The following is a 20,573-nucleotide window of genomic DNA, read 5'->3' as shown; positions in this document are numbered from 1 at the left end:
AAATGCTGTAAGACATTTTTCAATGGCCATGCCTTATAAAAGCTATTATAAAATTCTTAATGGGAAGAAACCTTACAGCTGTGAGAAATGTGACACATTGTTTACCCAGCACTCTGTATTCACAAACCAGAGCAGGATCCATACAAAATTATTACAAACATAAGAAACTCATGAAAGCCTTTAATATTTTAATATTTTACATATTTATATATGTAAATCTCAGAAAACATCAGGAGTTTGTATGGAAGGAAAACTATGCTAATGTAACAATGCATAAAAGTATATCATAGAATCACTGTACTCATTCCACCTCAAAAATTAAATAAATAAACTCTTGTGGTTCTGTGGCCATTCAGTGATTCACCAGTCTAACACAAGTTTTGGTTTCAGTAAATTGGAGGCTTTTTTTAAAAAAAGAAACTGTCCAAGACCAAACCAAAGAGAGTTCTCAAGATAAGGTTAAGGTTATTACTTGCCAAAGGATTATAAAGGCAAAATCCACAAAGTTATCATTTGGGGAAGCCAAATTAACTCATATCCTGCAGGGTATGGTCAAGTCTTGATTTTTGTAATAAATGTCCAGCAAAGACAGGGAGAACTTAGCAGTAGTCTGTTTAATCTTGTGACCTTGCAGAAACAGCTTAGGTAGTGAAATATTTTATAACAATCATCAATTTTTTAAGAATAGCCCAACTGCACCAGAATGTGGTCCATCTCAGGCCAGCTGATAAGGTACATTCAAGGTAGGAGCAACTTTCTCATGGCTTAAAGAAGTTAATAATTATGATTTTACAACCCAGGCAAAGTAAATTTATCATATAAACATAATGTTCACTATCACAATTCTCCCCTTGCATTGTGGCTTGAGTCAAATCCTTCACTCTGCACTGGGTACATATTCATGTGGGGACCTAATAACCATTAGCTTAATGGCTCCTAAGTATAGATGCATATATCTAGTAGCATTGAAGTTGCAGGGGCTTAGAGTAATTGGTAGTTACTGGAGAGCTAAAGGTCTTGCCACAGGTTACAGCAGAGGTACCAGCCTGAAGGAACCTGAGAATTAAGTTAGGAGCCCTTCATTTCCTCCATATAGAGTCTTTTCCCTTTCTATGAGGCATTTTGAGGCATAGACAAATTATCTACAAAGATCCCTGAAATGGTTTGCATAGGAGCAGCAAGATTCTCCCAAGGATAACTCCCCTGTTCTGTGTAAAGAAGATCAAGTCCCCTACCATGTTGCAAGACTACCTCAGGCCGGGTGGTGGTGGCGCACGCCTTTAATCCCAGCACTCAGGAGGCAGAGGCAGGTGGATCTCTGTGAGATTTAGGCCAGCCTGGTCTACAGAGCTAGTCCAGGACAGGCTCCAAAACTACAGATAAACCCTGTCTCAAAAAACCAAAAAAAAAAAGACTACCTCAGTTAAAGAGTAAAGAGTCCACGTGTTCCTCCAACTTTGCAATAGACTTTTCCAACGTGAATAAGTCCTGGGTTATCTGACATACTAATTTCCTGTAGTTAGTGTCAGCAATTGCTGTGCCCACATTGAAAGTGGCTCTAGCTGTTCCTAATCCTAATCTTACTATGAGGGTTATAGGCACTTGAGGGGATAAGAGAAGGTTTCTAATTTAAATCACAAGACACTACAGGAGTCAACATAATCAGGCATACTAACATTACTAGGTAAAAAACATACATCAGTTTTCTCTTTAGCATACCTTTGCAGGTCCTAGTGATGGTTCAGTTCTCTGGAGATGGATTTTGGGCTTCCCTTGGAACTGGGGTTTCTTTTCCTGTGATGCACTTGATTTGGGAGTGATGTATTCAGGTGCAGGTGCCATCTACCTTGACCATAATGGGGGTTATGAGGATGACCAAATGGGGTCCCTTCCAGAGAGGTTCTAATGCTTCAGTTGGATGTCTCTTGAACCATACCTTATCTTCTGGTTGGAGGAGGTGTCAATGAGGTGGTGGATTCTGGAAAGCAGCCTTAACTGAGGAGGACACAGCCTCCTGAGTCAGCTGCAAATTCTGCAAAGGTCAAAGCAACTGATGATTAGTAATGTCAGTGGCTACTTCTAATCTTATCTGGGTGAGGATTGGAGGAGGCCTCCCAAAGTGCATTTCAAATGGAGTCAGTCATATTACATAAGGAGTACATTGAGCCCTAAGGAAGGTAAAGGGAAGGAGCCTCACCTATCCTTCACCAGTCTCTAAGATCACTTTAGTTAAGGTCTTTTTTAGGGTCTGATTTATCCTCTCTAACTATCCTGAACTTTGGGGATGATAAGTACAATGTAATTTCCAATTGATTTCCAGAACAACAGAAATAATTTCCATAACATTAGATATAAAAGGTGTCCCATTATCTGAACCTATGGACAATGGCAGTCCAAACATAGGTATTATATCATTTAAAAAGTGTAGCTAGAAGTTTTCCTGGTCTCACCTGGTACGAAGGTCCCACAGCCATTTATAAAATTCCTGTATCCCGCCTGGTCCTGCAACCATTCAGACCCAAGTAAACACACAGAGGCTTATATCAATTACAAATTGCATGGCTCAAGCTTCTTGCTAGCTAGCTCTTATATCCTTTTTTTTCATTTTTCTTTATTAAGAAATTTTCTACTCACTCTACATACTTCCCACAGATCCCACCTCCTCCTCCTCCCATCTCCCAGCCCTCCCTCCAGAGCCATCCCACATCCCCATATCCCCCAGATCAAGGTCTCCCATGGGGAGTCAGCAGAGCCCAGCACACTGAGCTTAGGCAGGTCCAAGGCCCTTCCCACTGTACTAAGGCTGCACAAGGCATCACACCACAGGCACCAGATTCCCTAAAGCCTGCCCATGCACCAGAGACAGATCGAATGCCTCTGTCTGGGTGACCCCCAAACAGTTTGAGCCAAACAACTATCTTCCATATCCAGAGGGCCTAGTCCAGACCCATGGGGACTTCACAGCCACTAGTCCACAGTTCATGGGCCTCCAATAGTGTGGCCAGTCATCTCTGCACTTCTTCCCATCACGATCTTGACATTCCCCACCTGCAGAATCCCTCCTCTCTTTCATCGATTGGATTCCCAGTGCTCAGCCTGGTGCCTGGCCGTGGATCTCTGCATCTGCCTCCATCAGCCACTGGACAAAGGCTCTATGATGATAGTTAGGGTATTCGCTAGACCAGTCACCAGAGTAGACTAGTCCAGGCACCCTCTGGACCACCGCCAGCAGTCCAAGGTGGTGTCATCCTTTTGGGTTCCTGAGAGCCTCCCCAGCATCCTGCCTCTTCCTTTTCCCATGATGTCCTCATCTATCATGGTATCTCCCTCCCTACCCTCACACTCTGTCCCAGTGCCAGCTCCACCATCCCATTTCCCTGTGTTCTTATTCCCCATTCCTCGCCCTCTGCCACCCCCAACCCCCAGTCCACTCATGTAGATCTCATCTGCTTCTTCACTGGGTCATCTGTGTGTCCTTCGTAGGGTCTTTCCCTGTTAGTTAGCCTCTCTGGAGCTGTGGGTTGCAGTCTGGCCATCCCTTCCCTCACATCTAGTATCTATTTATGAGTGAGTACGTACTATGTTTGTCCTTCTGAGTCTGGGTTACCTCACTCAGGATGATATTTTCTAGTTCCATCCATTTGACTGCAAATTTCTTGATATCATTGTTTTTTACTGCTGAGTAGTATTCCATTGTATATATGTCCCACATTTTCTTTATCCATTCTTCAGTTGAGGGGCATCTAGGTTGTTTCCTGGTTCTTGCTATTAAGAATAGTGCTGATATGAACATAGTTGAGCGTGTGTCCTTGTGGTAAGATTGTAGCTCTTATATCTTAAATTGACCCATTTCTATTAATCTATACATTGCCATGGGGCTGTGGCTTACCAGTCTGCTGGCATGTTGTTCCTTCGGTGTTGGCTGGAGTCTGCTTTTCCTCTCCTTTCTCTTCCTGTCTATCTCTTTGGATTTTGTGCCTTCCTCCAAGCTGCCTTGCCATAGGTCTAATAGCTTTATTTATCAACCAATAAGAGCAACATATTTTCACAGCATACAGAAAGACATTCCCCCATCACTAAGTATCTTAGCTGTAATCTGAGCAGTATCTGTCTTGGTGGGAAAGCTTTCAACCCATCCAAAAAATGTATCCATAAAAACAAGCAAATACCTGTATTGTTCTGGCCTGACTTCTGTAAAATCTATTTCTTAGCATCTACCTGGTCATGTGTCTCCTTCCCTAAACCTTGGGGGTTGCAATGCACCAGAGGAAGCATTTGTCTGTTTACAAACTTGACATCTGGAAACAATTTTCTATATCAGCTGGTCCACTGCTGTGAAAAGAATCTTTTCCTCATAAGTTCAATTAACCTCATTTTTACCAGGTGAGTCCCTTCATGGAGTTGATGTGCCAAGTGTCTTCCCAGTACTTGTAGAAGCATTATCCTCTCCTCAGTTTAAGCTAACCTTTGGGGGGGGGTCTTTGGTGTCCAGCCTCTCTGCTGCTTTCAGGTCCTCTTATGAGTAATTTGGCTTATCAGGAAGAATGGGCTCTGGGATGGCAGGAAGACATTTTACTGCTTTTACAGCTATCCTGTTTCCAGTTTTCTCTAATTAATATCCCTTTTGGTGACTAGGACAATGGATAATAGCCCTGTTTTGGTGCCCAAATTGCAGCTAACAGGTCCAGGATCTCAGTCTTAGTTTTGTATCCTTTCCACCTGCTGTCAAGTGGCTTCTCTCCCAGTAGCTAGCCCCATGCACATGTGCAGTGGAAAAGGCATATCTACTGTCAGTATATATTTATAGTCTTTCTTCTTCCCAAATTGAGAGACTCAATGAGTTCAACAAATTCTGCTTTCTGACTTGAAGTCCCTGGGGGAAGGGCCTCCACTTATAGGATGTGGTCCATAGTCACTACAGCTGCTTCAGCATATCTTATGTCTTTCAGGTTGCAACTGCTACCATCTGAAAACATTATCAAGTCTGGTGGTGTCCATGGGCCATCTGTCAGGTCCAGCCTCAGTCCCTGAAATTCAATGGTTAGCTGATGCAGTCATATTGGATGGCAGCATCACCAGTTTCTGCCAGCAAAGTGGTGGGATTCCGGGCAGCTGTTTGATAAAATTTGATTCAGATGCAAGGCCTGTTAATGGGTTACAGGAAAATTAGTCATCCACTTGTCCAGAATGCTCTTCAAGAGAGCTTCCTACTCATGTGTGACTGTGATCAACAAATCTTGCCCCAGAGTCAGTTTGTCTGCTTCCCTTTGAGAGCCATGGTGGATACACCTCTCAGACATGCTGGCCATCCAGCTGCTACAAGATACAACTTCTTAGAGGGATAGGCAACAAGTTACTGCCAGGATCCCAGTTTTTGTTAGGATCCCCAGGGTATTGCCTTCTCTTTCATCCACAAATAGGTGGAATGGCTTGGCAAGGTCAGGTAGGACTAATGCTGGAGCCCAAACCAGAACCTGCTTTAAATCTCAAAAGGCCTGCTCCTCTTTTGGAAACCAGCCAAAGTTTTGCTTACTGACTTGGGTGGCCAAGTACAGTGGCCTGCCAGCTCAGCACACCTGAGTATCCAGAGCCAGTGATGTCCTATAACCCCAAGGAAATCCTGGAGTTAACCATCCAGGGGTTGGGATCTGAGTAATTGCCTGTATTCTGTGAGGGAAAAGTAATGTCTTACTTTCCTGCAGTTTGTGCTCCAGATATGTTGCCTTATGAGTGCACAGTTGAGCCTGCTTTGCAGAGAATGGATATCCCTGTTGTGTTTCTAATAGTTTCTCTGTAGCACAGTGGTAGTCTTCCTTGGATTCTGCTGACAGCAGGAGGTCATCCACATACTGCAGAATCATGACATTTTTAGTGTTGGACTTCAATGCCTGTAAGTCTCCGTGGAGGGCTTCATCAAAGAAGGCTGGAGAATCTTTCAAAACCTGAGGCAATCTAGTCCATGTCAATTGGCCATTGTTCCATTTTTTTCACATCTGTTTTAGGGTTTCTATGGTTGTGAAAGGACACCATGACCATGGCACCATTTTTAAAGGAAAACATTTAATTTGGGTTGTTTTACAGTTTTAGAGGTTTAGACTGTTATTGTCATGGCAGGAAGCATGGTAGCATATGGGCAGACATGGTGTTGGAGGAGCTGAGAATTTTACATATGGGTCAGCAGGCAGCAGGAAGAGAATTGCCATACTCTGGTTCAGTTAATGACAGAGATCTCAAATCCCACCCCCAGTGATACACTTCCTCCAACAAAGCCACACCTACTTCAACAAGGCCACCCCTCCTACTAGGGCCACTCCCTATTGGCCAAGCATTCAACACATGAGTCTATTGGGGGCACTCCTATTAAAACCACCACAGTATCTTATCTGTTCAATTGACTTGATTTAGCCAGAGGAGTACTGAAGAAGGAGGTGTGCTTCAGATTGATCACAGAATAGACCTGCCTTCCAGGGGAAGTGAACCTAATTAGGAGTGTATACAGGAGTGTATACATTGAGTATATGTCTTGAACTTCCTTGTTCACCTCCCAAAGGTTGTTGAACTGGCCTATAATCACCTGTTCCTGGCTTTCTGATAAGCATCAATGGAGTATTCCAAGAGTTCTTGGGGGATAGCCCCAGTGGTTGTCAGATTCCAAATATGCAAGGAATAAGCAAGAGAGGTTTGAGTCAAGCCATTGTGGTCAGAATATTGCATCCTGACTAATTGTCAGTCAGAATGCTTTTTTATTTATTTAGAATTTAGCAAGCAGGGATAGATTTATATTTCTCCAAAACATTATATCATTTGTTTCCATCTGATGTGTTTCACTTCCTCGTTCATATCTCTCAGTCATCATTGATAAACTTGTGTCAGAACAAAGTTATCTTTCACAGTCATTTTCACTCATTATTTTTCTTCATCAGCCCCATAACACAACTTCTAGGCAGCTCTTGTGGTTTCAAGGACCCTAGACAGAAAATCTCTAAGCTAGCCCAGGCAGATTGCCAAGTCCCAAGCATTATTAACTCTTAATGGTCAGAGTGATAGTAGGCCCAAGGGAACTCCTCAGGTAAAAACTGCTGCAGTTATTAATTTCTGACATAATATAATGTTTACATTTTATATTTTTATAGAACTTACTTATATGTCTAATCTGGCATTCTTTTGTTCCACCACAGTGGCTCTGTACAAGCTAATTTTTCTAGGAAATGGAGGTCCTGATACCTCATTCTTTTATCAATTTTCTACATCATTGTTTGCACATTAATATGTCTCTGTGTAGCGTGGAGGTAATTCCACCCAATCTAACTGTTGTTATATCTTTCTCTCAAGGGTCATGCTATTTGAGGCACTCAATCTTATCTGCCACGTAATTGTAATTGCCTGAGCGTATAGTAGAAAGAGGCTTGTAATCTAATCTGCTGCCAATTTCTCTAGCCCATCAAATCTTGTTGACCTTTATAAGTTTACTTTGTTTTGATTGTCTTGTTCCCAAGTAAGTACAGGGGCAGATGTTCCAAGAAAATCTCAGAGCCTCATAAGGAGATCTCTGCTACCTTAGTGTGTGTCCCTATCTCCAGGGCCCAAAGAAGACATTCTAGTAGAGCCAGATTGGGATATCTCCCCTAAAAGTGTGGGGGAGGTAGCATGCTCAGGACTTTCCTGGGGAAGCTTAGAAGCAACACTCCTGGGAAAAAGCCTAAATGACTCATAAGAAATTTCCCATCAATCCAATATCCCAAAGTTCTACAAATATTAAAATCCCCCCAAGCATGCAACACATGAAGATCAAAATGAAAAGTGAAAAACAGTGATAATACAGCTCAGCTTTGCTGGATTGTAGGCAAGCAGCTGTACTGGCTTTATGATTTTTGCTGTTCCCATCAGATATGATATGGCTGTGCCACCAGGCGAGTGACAAGTGGCCAGTATGTCAGCTTCAAGCAGCCTGTTTATGTGGACTTTGATTCCGTTTTGCTTCCTAAGTCAGACGGTATTGATTCGCCTTGACAGGGTTAGTGTTACTTTTCAGTTCCACTATGACAGTGGCATAGTTGGACTGCTAGTCCTGGTGCATTTTCTTCAGCCCAGACAGAAGGAAATTTTTGTTGCAAATCTTTTTTTTTCATTTTTCTTTATTAAGAAATTTTCTACTCACTCGACATACTACCCACAGATTCCCCCCTCCTCCCTCCTCCCACCCCCAGCCCTCTTTCCCAAGCCACTCCACATCCGCACATCCCACAAATCGAGGTCTCTCATGTGTAGCTTGAGTTTTCCTGCCTGGCCCACAGTCAGGACAAATCTCTATCACCCGCCAGTCCCACAGCCGCTCAGACCCAAGTAAACACAGAGACTTAATTGGTTACAAACTGTATGGCCGTGGCAGGCTTCTTGCTAACTGTTCTTACAGCTTAAATTAATCCATTTCTATAAATCTATACCTTGCCACGTGGCTCGCGGCTTACCGGCATCTTCACATGCTGTTTGTCATCGTGGCGGCTGGCAGTGTCTCTCTGACTCAGCCTTCCACTTCCCAGTTTTATTCTCCTCCTTGTCCTGCCTATACTTCCTGCCTAGTCAATGGCCAATCAGTGTTTTATTTATTGACTAATCAGCAACACATTTGCCAAACAGAACATCCCACAGCACCCATGGGGAGTCAGCAGAGCCCTGCACACTGAACCTAGGCAGGTTCAAGCCCCTTCCCACTGCACCAAGGCTGTGCAAGGTGTCACACCACAGGCACCAGATTCCAGAAGCCTGCCCATAGACCAGGGACAGATCCCGATCCCCCTGCCTGGTCCCCAAACAGTTTGAGCCAAACAACCATCTTCCGTATCCAGAGGGCCTAGTCCAGTCCCATGGAGCCTCCACAGCCACCAGTCCACAGTTCATGGGCTTCCACTAGTGTGGCCGGTCATCTCTGCACATCCTCCCATCATGTTCTTGAAAGTTCTCCAGAGGAAGGTTGTTGGCATAATTGTATTTGTTAATTTAGGACTCCTTAAGACAAATTTAATCTTTTCCACTGAAAATGTATTTTTGCCCTCAATTTGTGGAGTACATCACATCCCAGCAGAGGATATGGACATTACCATGCATTACCAGGATAGAATGGGTGACTGTCACATTTCTCAAGTGTACAGTTCTTTTGGTGGTCCAAACGCAAATTTGTGAACAAGTAGCTCCTTGTGTTATAGTCTACTTTGGCCCACCTGTTTCAGAACTGAGTAGGTGTCTCCCTTATGCAACCGAAATTTGACAGGAGTCGCCACACCACACTTTCAGAGTAACCCTGGGCTCAAGGATGGGGTGGTGGCTGTGCCCAGACTCCAGCATTCTCTCCCTAGCTGGAGCACAGATGCAGACTTGTGCTCTTGACTTGGGCATTTGTCTTTCCAGTGGCCTATATCCTTGCAGAGTGTACAATGGTTTTTCCTCATAAGAGTTTCTTTTTTATGTCTACTTAGCTCTTTCTTTGCTCTTCTTCTGAATTCTGGGATCCTTCCCTTTGGTAAGCTGCCATCATAATCGTAGCTAGTTTCCTAGTCTGTCTGTTCTCTAGGGTATCTGTATGATTGTATACCTGGGAAGTAATCTCAACTAAATCTGACAATACTTTTCCCAAAAATTCTTCTACTTTCTCAATTTTCTTCCTAATTTCTGACTGGGAAACAAAAGCCATATTAAAAGCCCTCTGGTTTTCTGTGGCCTCTGGGTCAATCAGGGTATAAATATGATAGGCCCCTAGGAAGGGCTGATGGTGACTCATCTGAACCCAATGCATGGAAGTTTCTATGACTTGAAGAGCTCTATAAATATACTGACTATCTGTATATAAATTAAACAAACTGTCTATAAGAAATTGAAAAACCATAGTTACTGTCTGTAATTCCACTATCTGTGCAGGAGCTGGGATTATTTGTACTACATAGCTTTTTCTGTGGATAACATAAGTAGCTTTCCCATTAGAAGAATCATCAGTAAAAAGTAGTATAGCATCTCTTACAGGATTTTTCATCAGAATCTTAGGAAATACAAATGACTGCATTTGAGTGAATTGTAATAATTGATCAGCTGGGAACTGATTATTATTGAATAGCATTCTCCACTTCCAAAAGAACTTGTCTTCCTTTTTCAGTTAATTGTCTTGGTCAATTAGGAACATTCTCTACTTTTAAAATATCACTTAAAGGTTTCAAAACACTGGTAGGTAACTTCAAATAAGGTCATAACCATTGAATGTCTCCTAATAACTTTTGAAAATCATTTAACATTTTTAACCCATCTTTTCTTATTTCCAATTTTTGAGGCTTTAGTTCCTTAGGATGGGATGGGCGGTGGTGGCACAAGCCTTTAATCCCAGCACTCAGGAGGCAGAGGCAGGTGGATCTCTGTGAGTTCGAGGCCAGTCTGGGCTACAGAATGAGTTCCAGGAAAAAGGCGCAAAGTTACACAGAGAAACCCTGTCTTGAAAAAGAAAAAAAAATCCCTTAAAAAAAAGAAATATGTTTCCCTATGGTCTTAGCAACCCCAGTAAAGGGATAGTTAGACATCCAAAGGGGTGGCAAACCTGATGTTGAGAACAGATGCTCTAATACCAATTTTCTGTTTACAAGATTAATGTGTTCGGTACATGTTTCATGAAACACTTTTCCTGGAGAGATGCAACATATATGCATGCACCTGTTTACCCCAACTGGGAAATGAAAACAGAATCAAGTGTAACTTGTTGACTTAATCAGCTTTATTTGCCTTACTTAACAAACATGAGGAAAGAGTATTTTACCAGAGCAAAAGGGACACAAAGACAGTTGCCATCATTAAAATCCAAAGAGCATGGGATAAACCTAATGAATACTGAATACTCATAGCACACAGAGGCATATCTACAGATTAAGAGCATCCAGTCTTGGACACTCAATCTGCAAAATCTCCTTCTAACTGGCATGATTGGTCTGGGTTTCTTCAATTGAGGTAAGCATACTGAATCTTGTCAGGTTCAGGGATTTCTTTTAAGTTATTTTGAATAACGTAGTTCCTGTCTTAATCAGCTTCCCTTCAAACTGTATCATTTCAGTCTCCAGGATACTGTTACACAATAGCATATTCTTTAGGCTTCTCCATGATGTCTTCATGATGAAGTATTTGAGGATGAACAAGTAAAAAATTTTAATGAAAATTTTCTTGCATTGCCACATTTTCAGAATTTCCCTCAACATAATGTCTTGCTTTCCAAGATTAAACATTATTAAAGGTTTTCACAAGTTTCTCATGTTCATGATTCTCCAGTGTGAAACTTCAAGTGCAGCTAAGGGCAGAGCCTGGTTAAAGCATGTGCCACATTATTTCCTACAGAAGCTTTTATCCCTAGTTATGAATTTTCAGGTGTTTCCTTAGACTTGAAATCCAGGTAGACTTTTCTGCATACACTACATTTGTAAGGCGTCTGTCATATGAATTCTTTGATGTGTTCTAAGGCTGGCTTTCTGGATAAAAGATTTCTCACATTGACTACATTTATAAGGTTTTTCTCCTGAATGAATTCTCTGATGAGTTCTAAGATTAAATTTCTGGGTAAAGGATTTGTCACACTCATTACACTGGTAAGGTTTCTCTCCTGTATGTATTCTCTGATGAGTTCTAAGATGGACTTTCCTGATAAAGGATTTGTCACATTCACTACACTGGTAAGGTTTCTCTCCTGTATGAATTCTCTGATGAGTTCTAAGACTGCCTTTCTGGGTAAAGTATTTGTCACATTCATTACATTTATAAGGTTTAACTCCTGTATGAACTTTCTGATGTCTTCTAAGTTCTGTGCAATTGATAAAGGATTTGTCACACTCACTACATTTGTAAGGCTTCTCTCCTGTATGAATTCTCTGATGTCTTCTAAGATGAGAGCTGTAGGTAAAGAGTTTCTCACATTCACTACACTTGTAAGGTTTCTCTCCTGTATGGATTCTCTGATGAGTTCTAAAATTGCTTTTCTGGGTAAATGATTTGTCACATTCACTACATTTATAAGGTTTCTCTCCTGTATGTATTCTCTGATGAGTTCTAAGATAGGATTTCCTGGCAAAGTATCTGTCACATTCACTACACTTGAAAGGTTTCTCTCCTGTATGTATTCTCTGATGAGTTCTAAGATAGGATTTCCTGGCAAAGTATCTGTCACATTCACTACACTTGAAAGGTTTCTCTCTTGTATGTATTCTCTGATGAGTTCTAAGATAGGATTTCCTGGCAAAGTATCTGTCACATTCACTACACTTGAAAGGTTTCTCTCTTGTATGTATTCTCTGATGAGTTCTAAGACTGCCTTCCTGGGTAAAGGATTTTTCACATTCATTACATTTGTAAGGATTTTCCCCTGTGTGAATTCTCTGATGTCTTTTAAGACCTGAAAACATGCAAAGTGATTTACCACATTCACTACATATGAAAAAGTTCTCTCCTGTAAGGATTCCACAATGGTCAAGGTGTAAACATGTGTAGAATGTACTAGTAGCTTGTTTACATCCAGAAAGTCTCTCTCCTCCAGGAGTTGTCTGATGTTTTGTAAGATCTGAACAGCAGATAAAGGATTTGCCAAAATCATTAGATTTGTAAGTATTCCCTGCAGTGTGGATGCTGTAATGTCTTTCCAAGTCTGATGTATGAAAAAAGCACTTATCACATTCTGTACATTTGTAGGGTTTTTCTCCAGAATGGATCTTGCAATGCACTTTGAGTTGGGACAAATGCAGAAAGGATTTATTACATTTTGTACATTTATAGGATTTCTCTCTAGTATGAGCTCTCTGATGTCTACTGAGACTTGAGTACATCTTGAAAATTTGTCCACATTTCTTGCATTGCTGTGGTTTCTTTGCACTACTGGCTCGTTTCAGTGTGAGTATATGTTTAGGGTCAAAAGATTTATCATACTCTGTATTTTCCTGTTCTTCTATTGCTGTGTGGATTATTTGATTTTGACTAATGATAGAACAGAAATCTAAAGAGTTTACACATTCTTTGTATTTGTAAGGTTCTTCTCCAGTGTTCCCACTTACATGTCTATTTATATCTAATAATTCAACAGAGGCATGTCTGTGGTTAAGCAATCTGTCCTTGTACTTTTCTGCAATGTCATTCCTGTCAGAAGATTCATGAATACCTTTGCCAAGCTCATTACATTGAAATGGCGTCCCTTGGATATTCACATGATCATGGGAAATATGCTTTGTGTCTTGATCCAAGACCTCATATTTATCACATATGCAATGGTTTTCTGGAAAATTAATACAATTTGGAATAACAGAGATTAATGCATGAGTAAAAGATTCAATAACTGATGTTTTCTGAGACATGTAAACTAGAAACTCTCAGGAAAGGCATTTTCTGATTCACAATCATTAAATGGAAGCTCGTGAGAACCTCCAATGTGATATGTATCAAACGCTGGGACCAATAAAAGGCGTCTCATTCTTATCTAAACATTGTACCTTGCAGAAGGTAGGGCAAAGGGGTGATCAAGCAATAAAGAACTTTGACAAAGGAGCTCATATGAAAAATGCTCCTCTCTATTTTCTTGTTTATGATTTTGAGACAGAGTCACACTGTGAGGCACTGCTGAGCTAGGAGCTTAATATATAACCCATGGTGATATGGAACTCAACATACCCTCTTGCTTCAGTATTCAAAGTGCTAGGGTGAAAATCATGCTGTGGCAGTTGGTCCCCTTTGAATTCTCAGAAAGAAATTTTCCATATTGAGACCACCTCTCAAAAATTAAATAAATAAAGGAACAACATTCTCACAACCAACAGCTCTTTCTCTACCTATAACCTTCTGAACTTTTTTAAAATCAGAAATAAATGACTAGTTTAATTTAATAGTAAAATCAAAAATATTCCAATTATTATGTGTACTGTAATATAGTTCCTTGCCCTGAATATACATTTTTTTTGAATTTTGAAGTTTTCATTAAAAACTATATAAGAGGGCTAGAGAGATTACACAGTATATAGCATTTGGTTACTCTTCCAGAGAACACAAAAAAATGTAAAGGAAGCATCATAAAAAAGTTAAGTTAATGACCAGAATTCCCCTTAGTGCTGGGAGTCTCTAAACAGTTCAAAGAATTTATTTATATACAAAATGGGGGAAACAAAGGGTAAATCAGGAATTGTATGAGAAAAACATTCTTACCCACAAAGACTAGATTGTAATAATTCTCCAGCATCACATCCATGTACAATGCCCTCTGGGCAAAGTCTAGACTTTCCCATTCCTCCTGTGAGAGGTCTATAGCCACATCCCTGAATGTTAACAGCCTCTGTAATGGAAAATCACCTAATTACTATAGCTGCTGCACAAAATGCTATCCTAAGTAAAAGAGATCTAAAGAACTGGGGATAGTTTTGTAATGCAGATGAGTCATTAGCAATCAATCAGGGACAAAAGTGTTTGAGAAGTGCTCTAGAGAGGTCAGAAGTTAAGCATTGTTGCTCTTACATAGACAATGTATAGAATGACTTATTATATTACTTACATTCATAAGCTATTTCTCCATGAATTTTCTGATGATTTCTAAGACCTGAGCAGCCAGCCCATAAAGGATTTGCCACCATCACTACATTTGAAAATTTTGTCTTCAATTTGGATTCTGTAAAGGCTTTTAAAGTCCTTTAAAATGTATATGGTTCCCACCACCCTCAAGGCATTACATAACAAATATTAACCCCAGTTCTATAAGAACCAATGCAACTCATCTGAACTCTACAGGCAGGAGTCATACAGAGCACACACACACATACATTCAGGCAAATATACTTACATACATAAAATTAAATTAAATTTTAATTAAAGATACTTTCTAAACTAGTCAGTTTTTACTGTATTTATAATCTCTGTGAAAACAGGATGACATAAAACAGTCTCAAAATCAGTAAATGTTTCACGCTAGAAAAGATACAAATTTGAGCACTAGAGGCTGTAATGTATCTTTATGTGTTACTATCAAACAGGACCCCAGTGTCACATCACAGATGGTCAAGTTATGATGAGCAAAACTATTTTTCCAAATTCTACAACTGTAGGCCTTACTTAAATATCAGACACCAAATTAATCTTGTCTGAAACTGGGTCCCAACTTACTCTATTCTAAAATTCTCAGTTCACATTCTGAGACCCAGGTACAATGTTGCAGCCTTTCTATATTACAAATAGGTAGAACATAGATTTCAGATTTATGGATGAATTAAAATCAGAGTTTTTTTCTTTAAAGAGTAAGCACTGTGATATCACTGGACACATCCAATATCCCAAACAACACATAGAATCAAATACTTTGTAAAGTTATTTTATGAGAATATCTTCACAACCATGAAGCATTAGAAAGAATGAATATTATTTACATTTTTCTAAAAATGGACAAAAGCAATACAGAATATAACCATTTCATAAATTCCATATGGTGTTTCGCTACAGAAGGAGAAATCCATGTGTAAATAAATGGCATATCTGACAATGCACTCAAATGAAGCAGAAACATTTTCTGTGAATGAAATAATGAATTAAAGTGAATGATGATTATACTGACTTTTCACTAATTTTACATTATTGTCATGAGATTGGGTCAGTTGAAAATTTGAATCTTCTAATTTCAACTTTATTCACTTCTTCAGTATTAGAGCTCATTCATTTAGCAGTATTTTAAGTTGCATAGATAATTATCACCTGTAACTCTTTCTTCACTGTTGAAAACTAGAAGATACAAAGTTATATACTGTCTTTGTCACAAATGTGCACAAAAATGTAAACCTGTGGTCTGGGAAATTACTCAGAGGTTAAAGGCACTTGCTGTTTCTGAAGATAAACATAATTTAATCTCTACACACATGGCAGCTCCTGACAATGCCTGAATTCAGTGCCAAGGGTTTGGTGCCAACCACAGGCATCTCGTGGCATAAGGCATTACGCAGTGTCCGTAAAAATATGCATATGAACATTCATATGTTGAGTTCTAATAACATAGAATATTATTGTAAAGAAAGAAATAGAGCCGGGCGGTGGTGGCACATGCCTTTAATCCCAGCACTCGGGAGGCAAAGTCAGGCAAATCTCTGTGAGTTCGAGGCCAGCCTGTTCTACAGAGTGAGATCCAGAACAGACACCAAAGCTACATGGAGAAACCCTGCCTTGAAAAACCAATCGAGAGAGAGAGAGAGAGAGAGAGAGAGAGAGAGAGAGAGAGAGAGAGAGAAATAGAACCATTACCACTACTCTTAAAGATTTCTCCCTACCAAAAAAAAAATAGCTTCAGCAAGAAGGAAAGCATAGGGTGGAAGGAATCTTCTTCCTCCAAAAAATAAAGACACAAAGTAATTAAGAGGGACATCCATTCATGCTTGAAAATTGATGCCTGAAGCACAGCAACAAGTCAATACTGTCCAGAAAATTCTTAGGAATATATTTCACATGATAGAATTAAAAGGTGGAGACAGTAGTGCATATGACCCTTGTGAAAAATAAAAAAAGAAATAGAAAAATAATCATCTGTCTATTGAGAACTTACCACTGAGAATTGTACAGAACCTTTCCTGAGACAGATAGATTTCAGTTGTCAACACACCCATCATCACTGTTTGACATAAAACGCCAAAAAGAGATACAAGGATTCTCATAGACAAATCCATTTTATGGAAAGAGAAAGACATGTTATTCTTTCTACTACATGTTCTCTAGGGTGCTGTAATATTTCCTATTTGGATTCAAGACAGCGAGTGTCTTCTAATTGTACTTTTGCATAAATTGCTCAGTGATGTCAGTGAAAGATGAAGGTCAATGTATTTGCATGTAAACACTCATAAGCATGTTTCTGGAAACCTGACCATCCAAGAAATGCAATCTATGAGGCACATGAAACCCTCCTTCCTCATGACTATAAACGGACACAAGTCCATTCTATGTAGAAACTGTCAATCAATATATTTTTAGGAGCACCAATTATAATAGATTCTCTTTCAGAATGGCAGGTATTAATTCCATGAAAATTTTATGTCCTCACAGTTTAAAATAGAGTGAAAATATAATGGGACCAGGCTGCACTACATAGATGAATGATCTAAAGACTTACTCTTGATTGTCAGAGAAAAAACAAAGGTAAATTATAGAAAATAAAGACTTTAGATAGCATTACTAGAGGAAGAGAATTAAAGTCTTGAATAGCTTCAATAACAAAAACAATTTTCAAAGAAACGTGGACATGACACTGACCTGAGGAGCACTCATCACAGAAGCATTCATTCTTCTTGTTGCTTTTCACTCAGTTTCTCTATCAGAAACACTGGCCAGAATTCTTGTTGAAACGTCACATCAAGATGTCAAAAAATACAAAGCTAAAATTAATTCAGCTGTTATGGATAATGCCCAATCACATAAAAAGACTTAAAACCAAAATGATACCAGTAAACTTTTCAACATTCCTACACATAGAATTGAAAAACATATTTGGAATGGAGAAAGAAAATGACTACGGACCTTATCATTGCATCCAGAAACACGGGCTCTTAAAATTCACGGAGAAGAAAGGGCAAATAAAAAAAGTTATAAAATAGCACAGGTCACCCCATCAAGTAGCAGTGCGAACCATCATTAGAGGCAAAGTGTAGAGAGAAAAATCAGAAAGAAATTATTCATCAGAACACAGGAAATAATGCCTTTATAATATATATAATATATATTAATTCCTTTTATAAGGAATAGAGGAGCTTGGGAGTAACAGACTATGTCCAACAAATAAAACCATCAAACTACTATTTCTAACTAGAATGAAGCAAATTATTACCAGTAGTATTACAAACCAGAATATGAAAAAAAAAACACATAATATGAGCCCCATGATATGAAAATCCTGGTAGAATAGAAATGCCGTAGGACAAACCAACAGATTTTATAGTAAACTCCTAAAGGTAACAGGAAGAAATGGAATACAGCTGAACACAGTAAAGGGCAAGTGTGCTACACCAATGCCAAGAGTACAACAGAAAAAATGAATAGCATTAGCTGGAAAACTGTTAAGGAGAGGAAGGTGCATACAATCTCCAGTCTTACTGAATTCAGAGTCATAAGAGAGAATCAGAAAAATCTGAATGACAAAAAGGAATTAAGGATAAACAGGTAGCCAAGTCACCAAATTCCTTTTTAAAGATGATGTGATCACATATAAAACTTGCTGTACTCACCATGGGAAAATCATAGATTTGATAAGTGCTTTACATATAATTAAAGAGAAAAAAATAACACACAACATCACTACATTTCCTATTTATTAATAATGACAATTTGCAAAGTATTTTAGGAATTAAAGACATTCAAGCTGCTTCCAAAAGAACTAAGAATAATGCTAAATAATGATGAATTTGCTTCTATGAAGAAATTTTTAAAGTATTCAGAAAAAAGTGAAAAACAATAGTACACAAAGAAATGGACTTGCGTGCACATTGACTGATTAACAAAATGGTGTATATGGTTTGTTTTGGTGAGGGTTTCTACATCTGCCATGGAACACGATGACCAAAAAGCAAGCTGGAGAGGTAACAGTATATCTGGTTCACACTTCCATATCAGTGTAATTACTGAAGGTAGTTAGGACAGGAGCTGAAACATGGCAGGAACCAGGAGGCAGGAACTGATGCAGAAGCCATAAAGAGGTGTGGCTTACCGGCTTGTCCCTCATGGCTTATGGAGCCTGCTTTCTTACAGAAGGCAGAAACACAAGTCCAGGAATGGAACCACCCACAATAGACTGTGCCCTCCCTACCAATCACCCTTAAGAAAATACCCTATAGCCAATTCTTATGGAGACATTTTCTCAAATGAGGGTCCCTCCTCTCTAATAACTCTAGCTTCTGTCAAGTTGACTTAAAACTATCCTGCACATGATTATATTATTAACAGCAACCAGCAGAACTGATGCAATCCTATATGGGAAATACTGGTATTAGGTATGGAAACAGCTACACAGACACAGGAACATCATAAATATTAAAATGATATCGAAGAATGTGTATTCCTTGGGGTATTACAGGATCTGATCTTATATCATAATACAGAGGCACAAGGATAAAGACAGCATGGACCTACAAATAAAGAAATATGTAGAAAATTGAACAGAACAGAGATTCCAGAAAGAAACGTAAAGCAGAGGGTTTAAGTAAGCTGAATAGGTCAAAGACAAACCCAGGAAAAGTGAGTCTTTTAAATATTCTCTGCAGGGAAAATGATTATCATGTGTAAATGAGTGATATTAGACCCATATTTCTCCCCCTACATGAAAACCAACACAAATCAGATCAAGGATATCCCTGAAAAACTTGAAATGCTGAAAGTGCTAGAGGAAAACATAATTAAATATTTAATAATTTAGAAATAAGTGAACATGCTGAAAGAGATTCCAGGAGCACAGAAATTAACCAGGAAAAAAGGCAGAGGGATTTCATGGAGTGCAGAGCTGCTCAGGTTAGAGGACAAAAGAAGGCATGGTAACTAAGAAAGTGAAATAGATACTTAGGTTTCCTTCATACAATGGACTAATAATGTTAAACAAAAAGCTGCTTAATGAAGTTCAAACTGTCTCTACAAGCAACGCTGGGGTAGGAACAAGAACATCAGTGGAGTCAGGAATAGAGAAAACAATGTGTATTGGAGGATTGGCAGTGGTTGTATCACGAAAGGCAGGTGACAACAGCTGCCTTCATGAATTGAGGTTTCTAAGAGGAAGAATGCAGCCTTGAGTCAGGAGTGCATCATGAAGGAATAATTCCACACTGTGTTCTCCATATGTCATCATAAGGCAAGAATTAAGTTTAAATGACAGCATTATAAGCTACAGCTCAGGAAATGACTGTTTCCATACTGATAGGAAGAAAGGGCAGTAGAAGATGCTCTTTTCTTTGACTAAACAGAGAAAATTGTATCCAATATGAACACACAATCACAATCTGGAGTCACAATATGGAATTTGTGATTCCTGGGAAAAGACCACAGACTCAATCCAATTATAAATTAAAAGATTTATTGATTAGCTACTAGCCAGATGAACAGTTTCTCAGTCAACATTGAAATTATCATACATGAAGAGTAAGAGGAAGGGTTTTTAAAGAGGAAAACAAGTTCGGTGTCTATACAGGTAAGCAAAACCTGTTCTGTTCTGCCCAGTTAAGTGGTAAAGGCAACCCCCAACAAACTTGGGGTATCTGTGTAAGCAACTTACAGACACATACAGACAACAAATACAACAAATATATAGTCATGGCGGTACACTTTTGACTGGGTGAGTGTCATTGAATCAGGGTTACTGAAAATTTATCTTCCAGGGATTCGAGTCAGAGAAAAATGGATGTTGGGTACCAAGATGGATACCTACCATAAAATGGAGTTTCTTTAACATCACATTCTCCACTGGCTCTATATCATATGATTCAAATAACTGATTCACAATTATGTAGGGTTAATGGTTGCTATTTTAATTAAGACATTCAACCAGATCCTAGCGCCTATCTTATGTAAACCTTTTTGTA

General features: G+C 39.4%; 1 protein-coding gene across 1 annotated transcript; it reads right to left on the bottom strand.

The window, feature by feature from the left end:
* Positions 1–10,815: 10,815 nt before the first annotated feature.
* Positions 10,816–18,730, bottom strand: LOC128124264 (zinc finger protein 420-like). Its single transcript, XM_052760437.1, is given in 6 exon segments — positions 10,816–11,456; positions 11,458–13,279; positions 14,200–14,326; positions 17,269–17,309; positions 18,106–18,139; positions 18,716–18,730. Coding segments are annotated over 6 exon segments (2,118 nt in total). The 3' UTR covers positions 10,816–11,377.
* Positions 18,731–20,573: the final 1,843 nt, after the last annotated feature.

Source organism: Peromyscus californicus, unplaced genomic scaffold, assembly GCF_007827085.1.
Source record: "Peromyscus californicus insignis strain IS unplaced genomic scaffold, ASM782708v3 Scaffold_4__1_contigs__length_199733344, whole genome shotgun sequence".
Classification (NCBI taxonomy): domain Eukaryota; kingdom Metazoa; phylum Chordata; class Mammalia; order Rodentia; family Cricetidae; genus Peromyscus; species Peromyscus californicus.
This window is presented reverse-complemented; position numbering and strand designations above follow the sequence as displayed.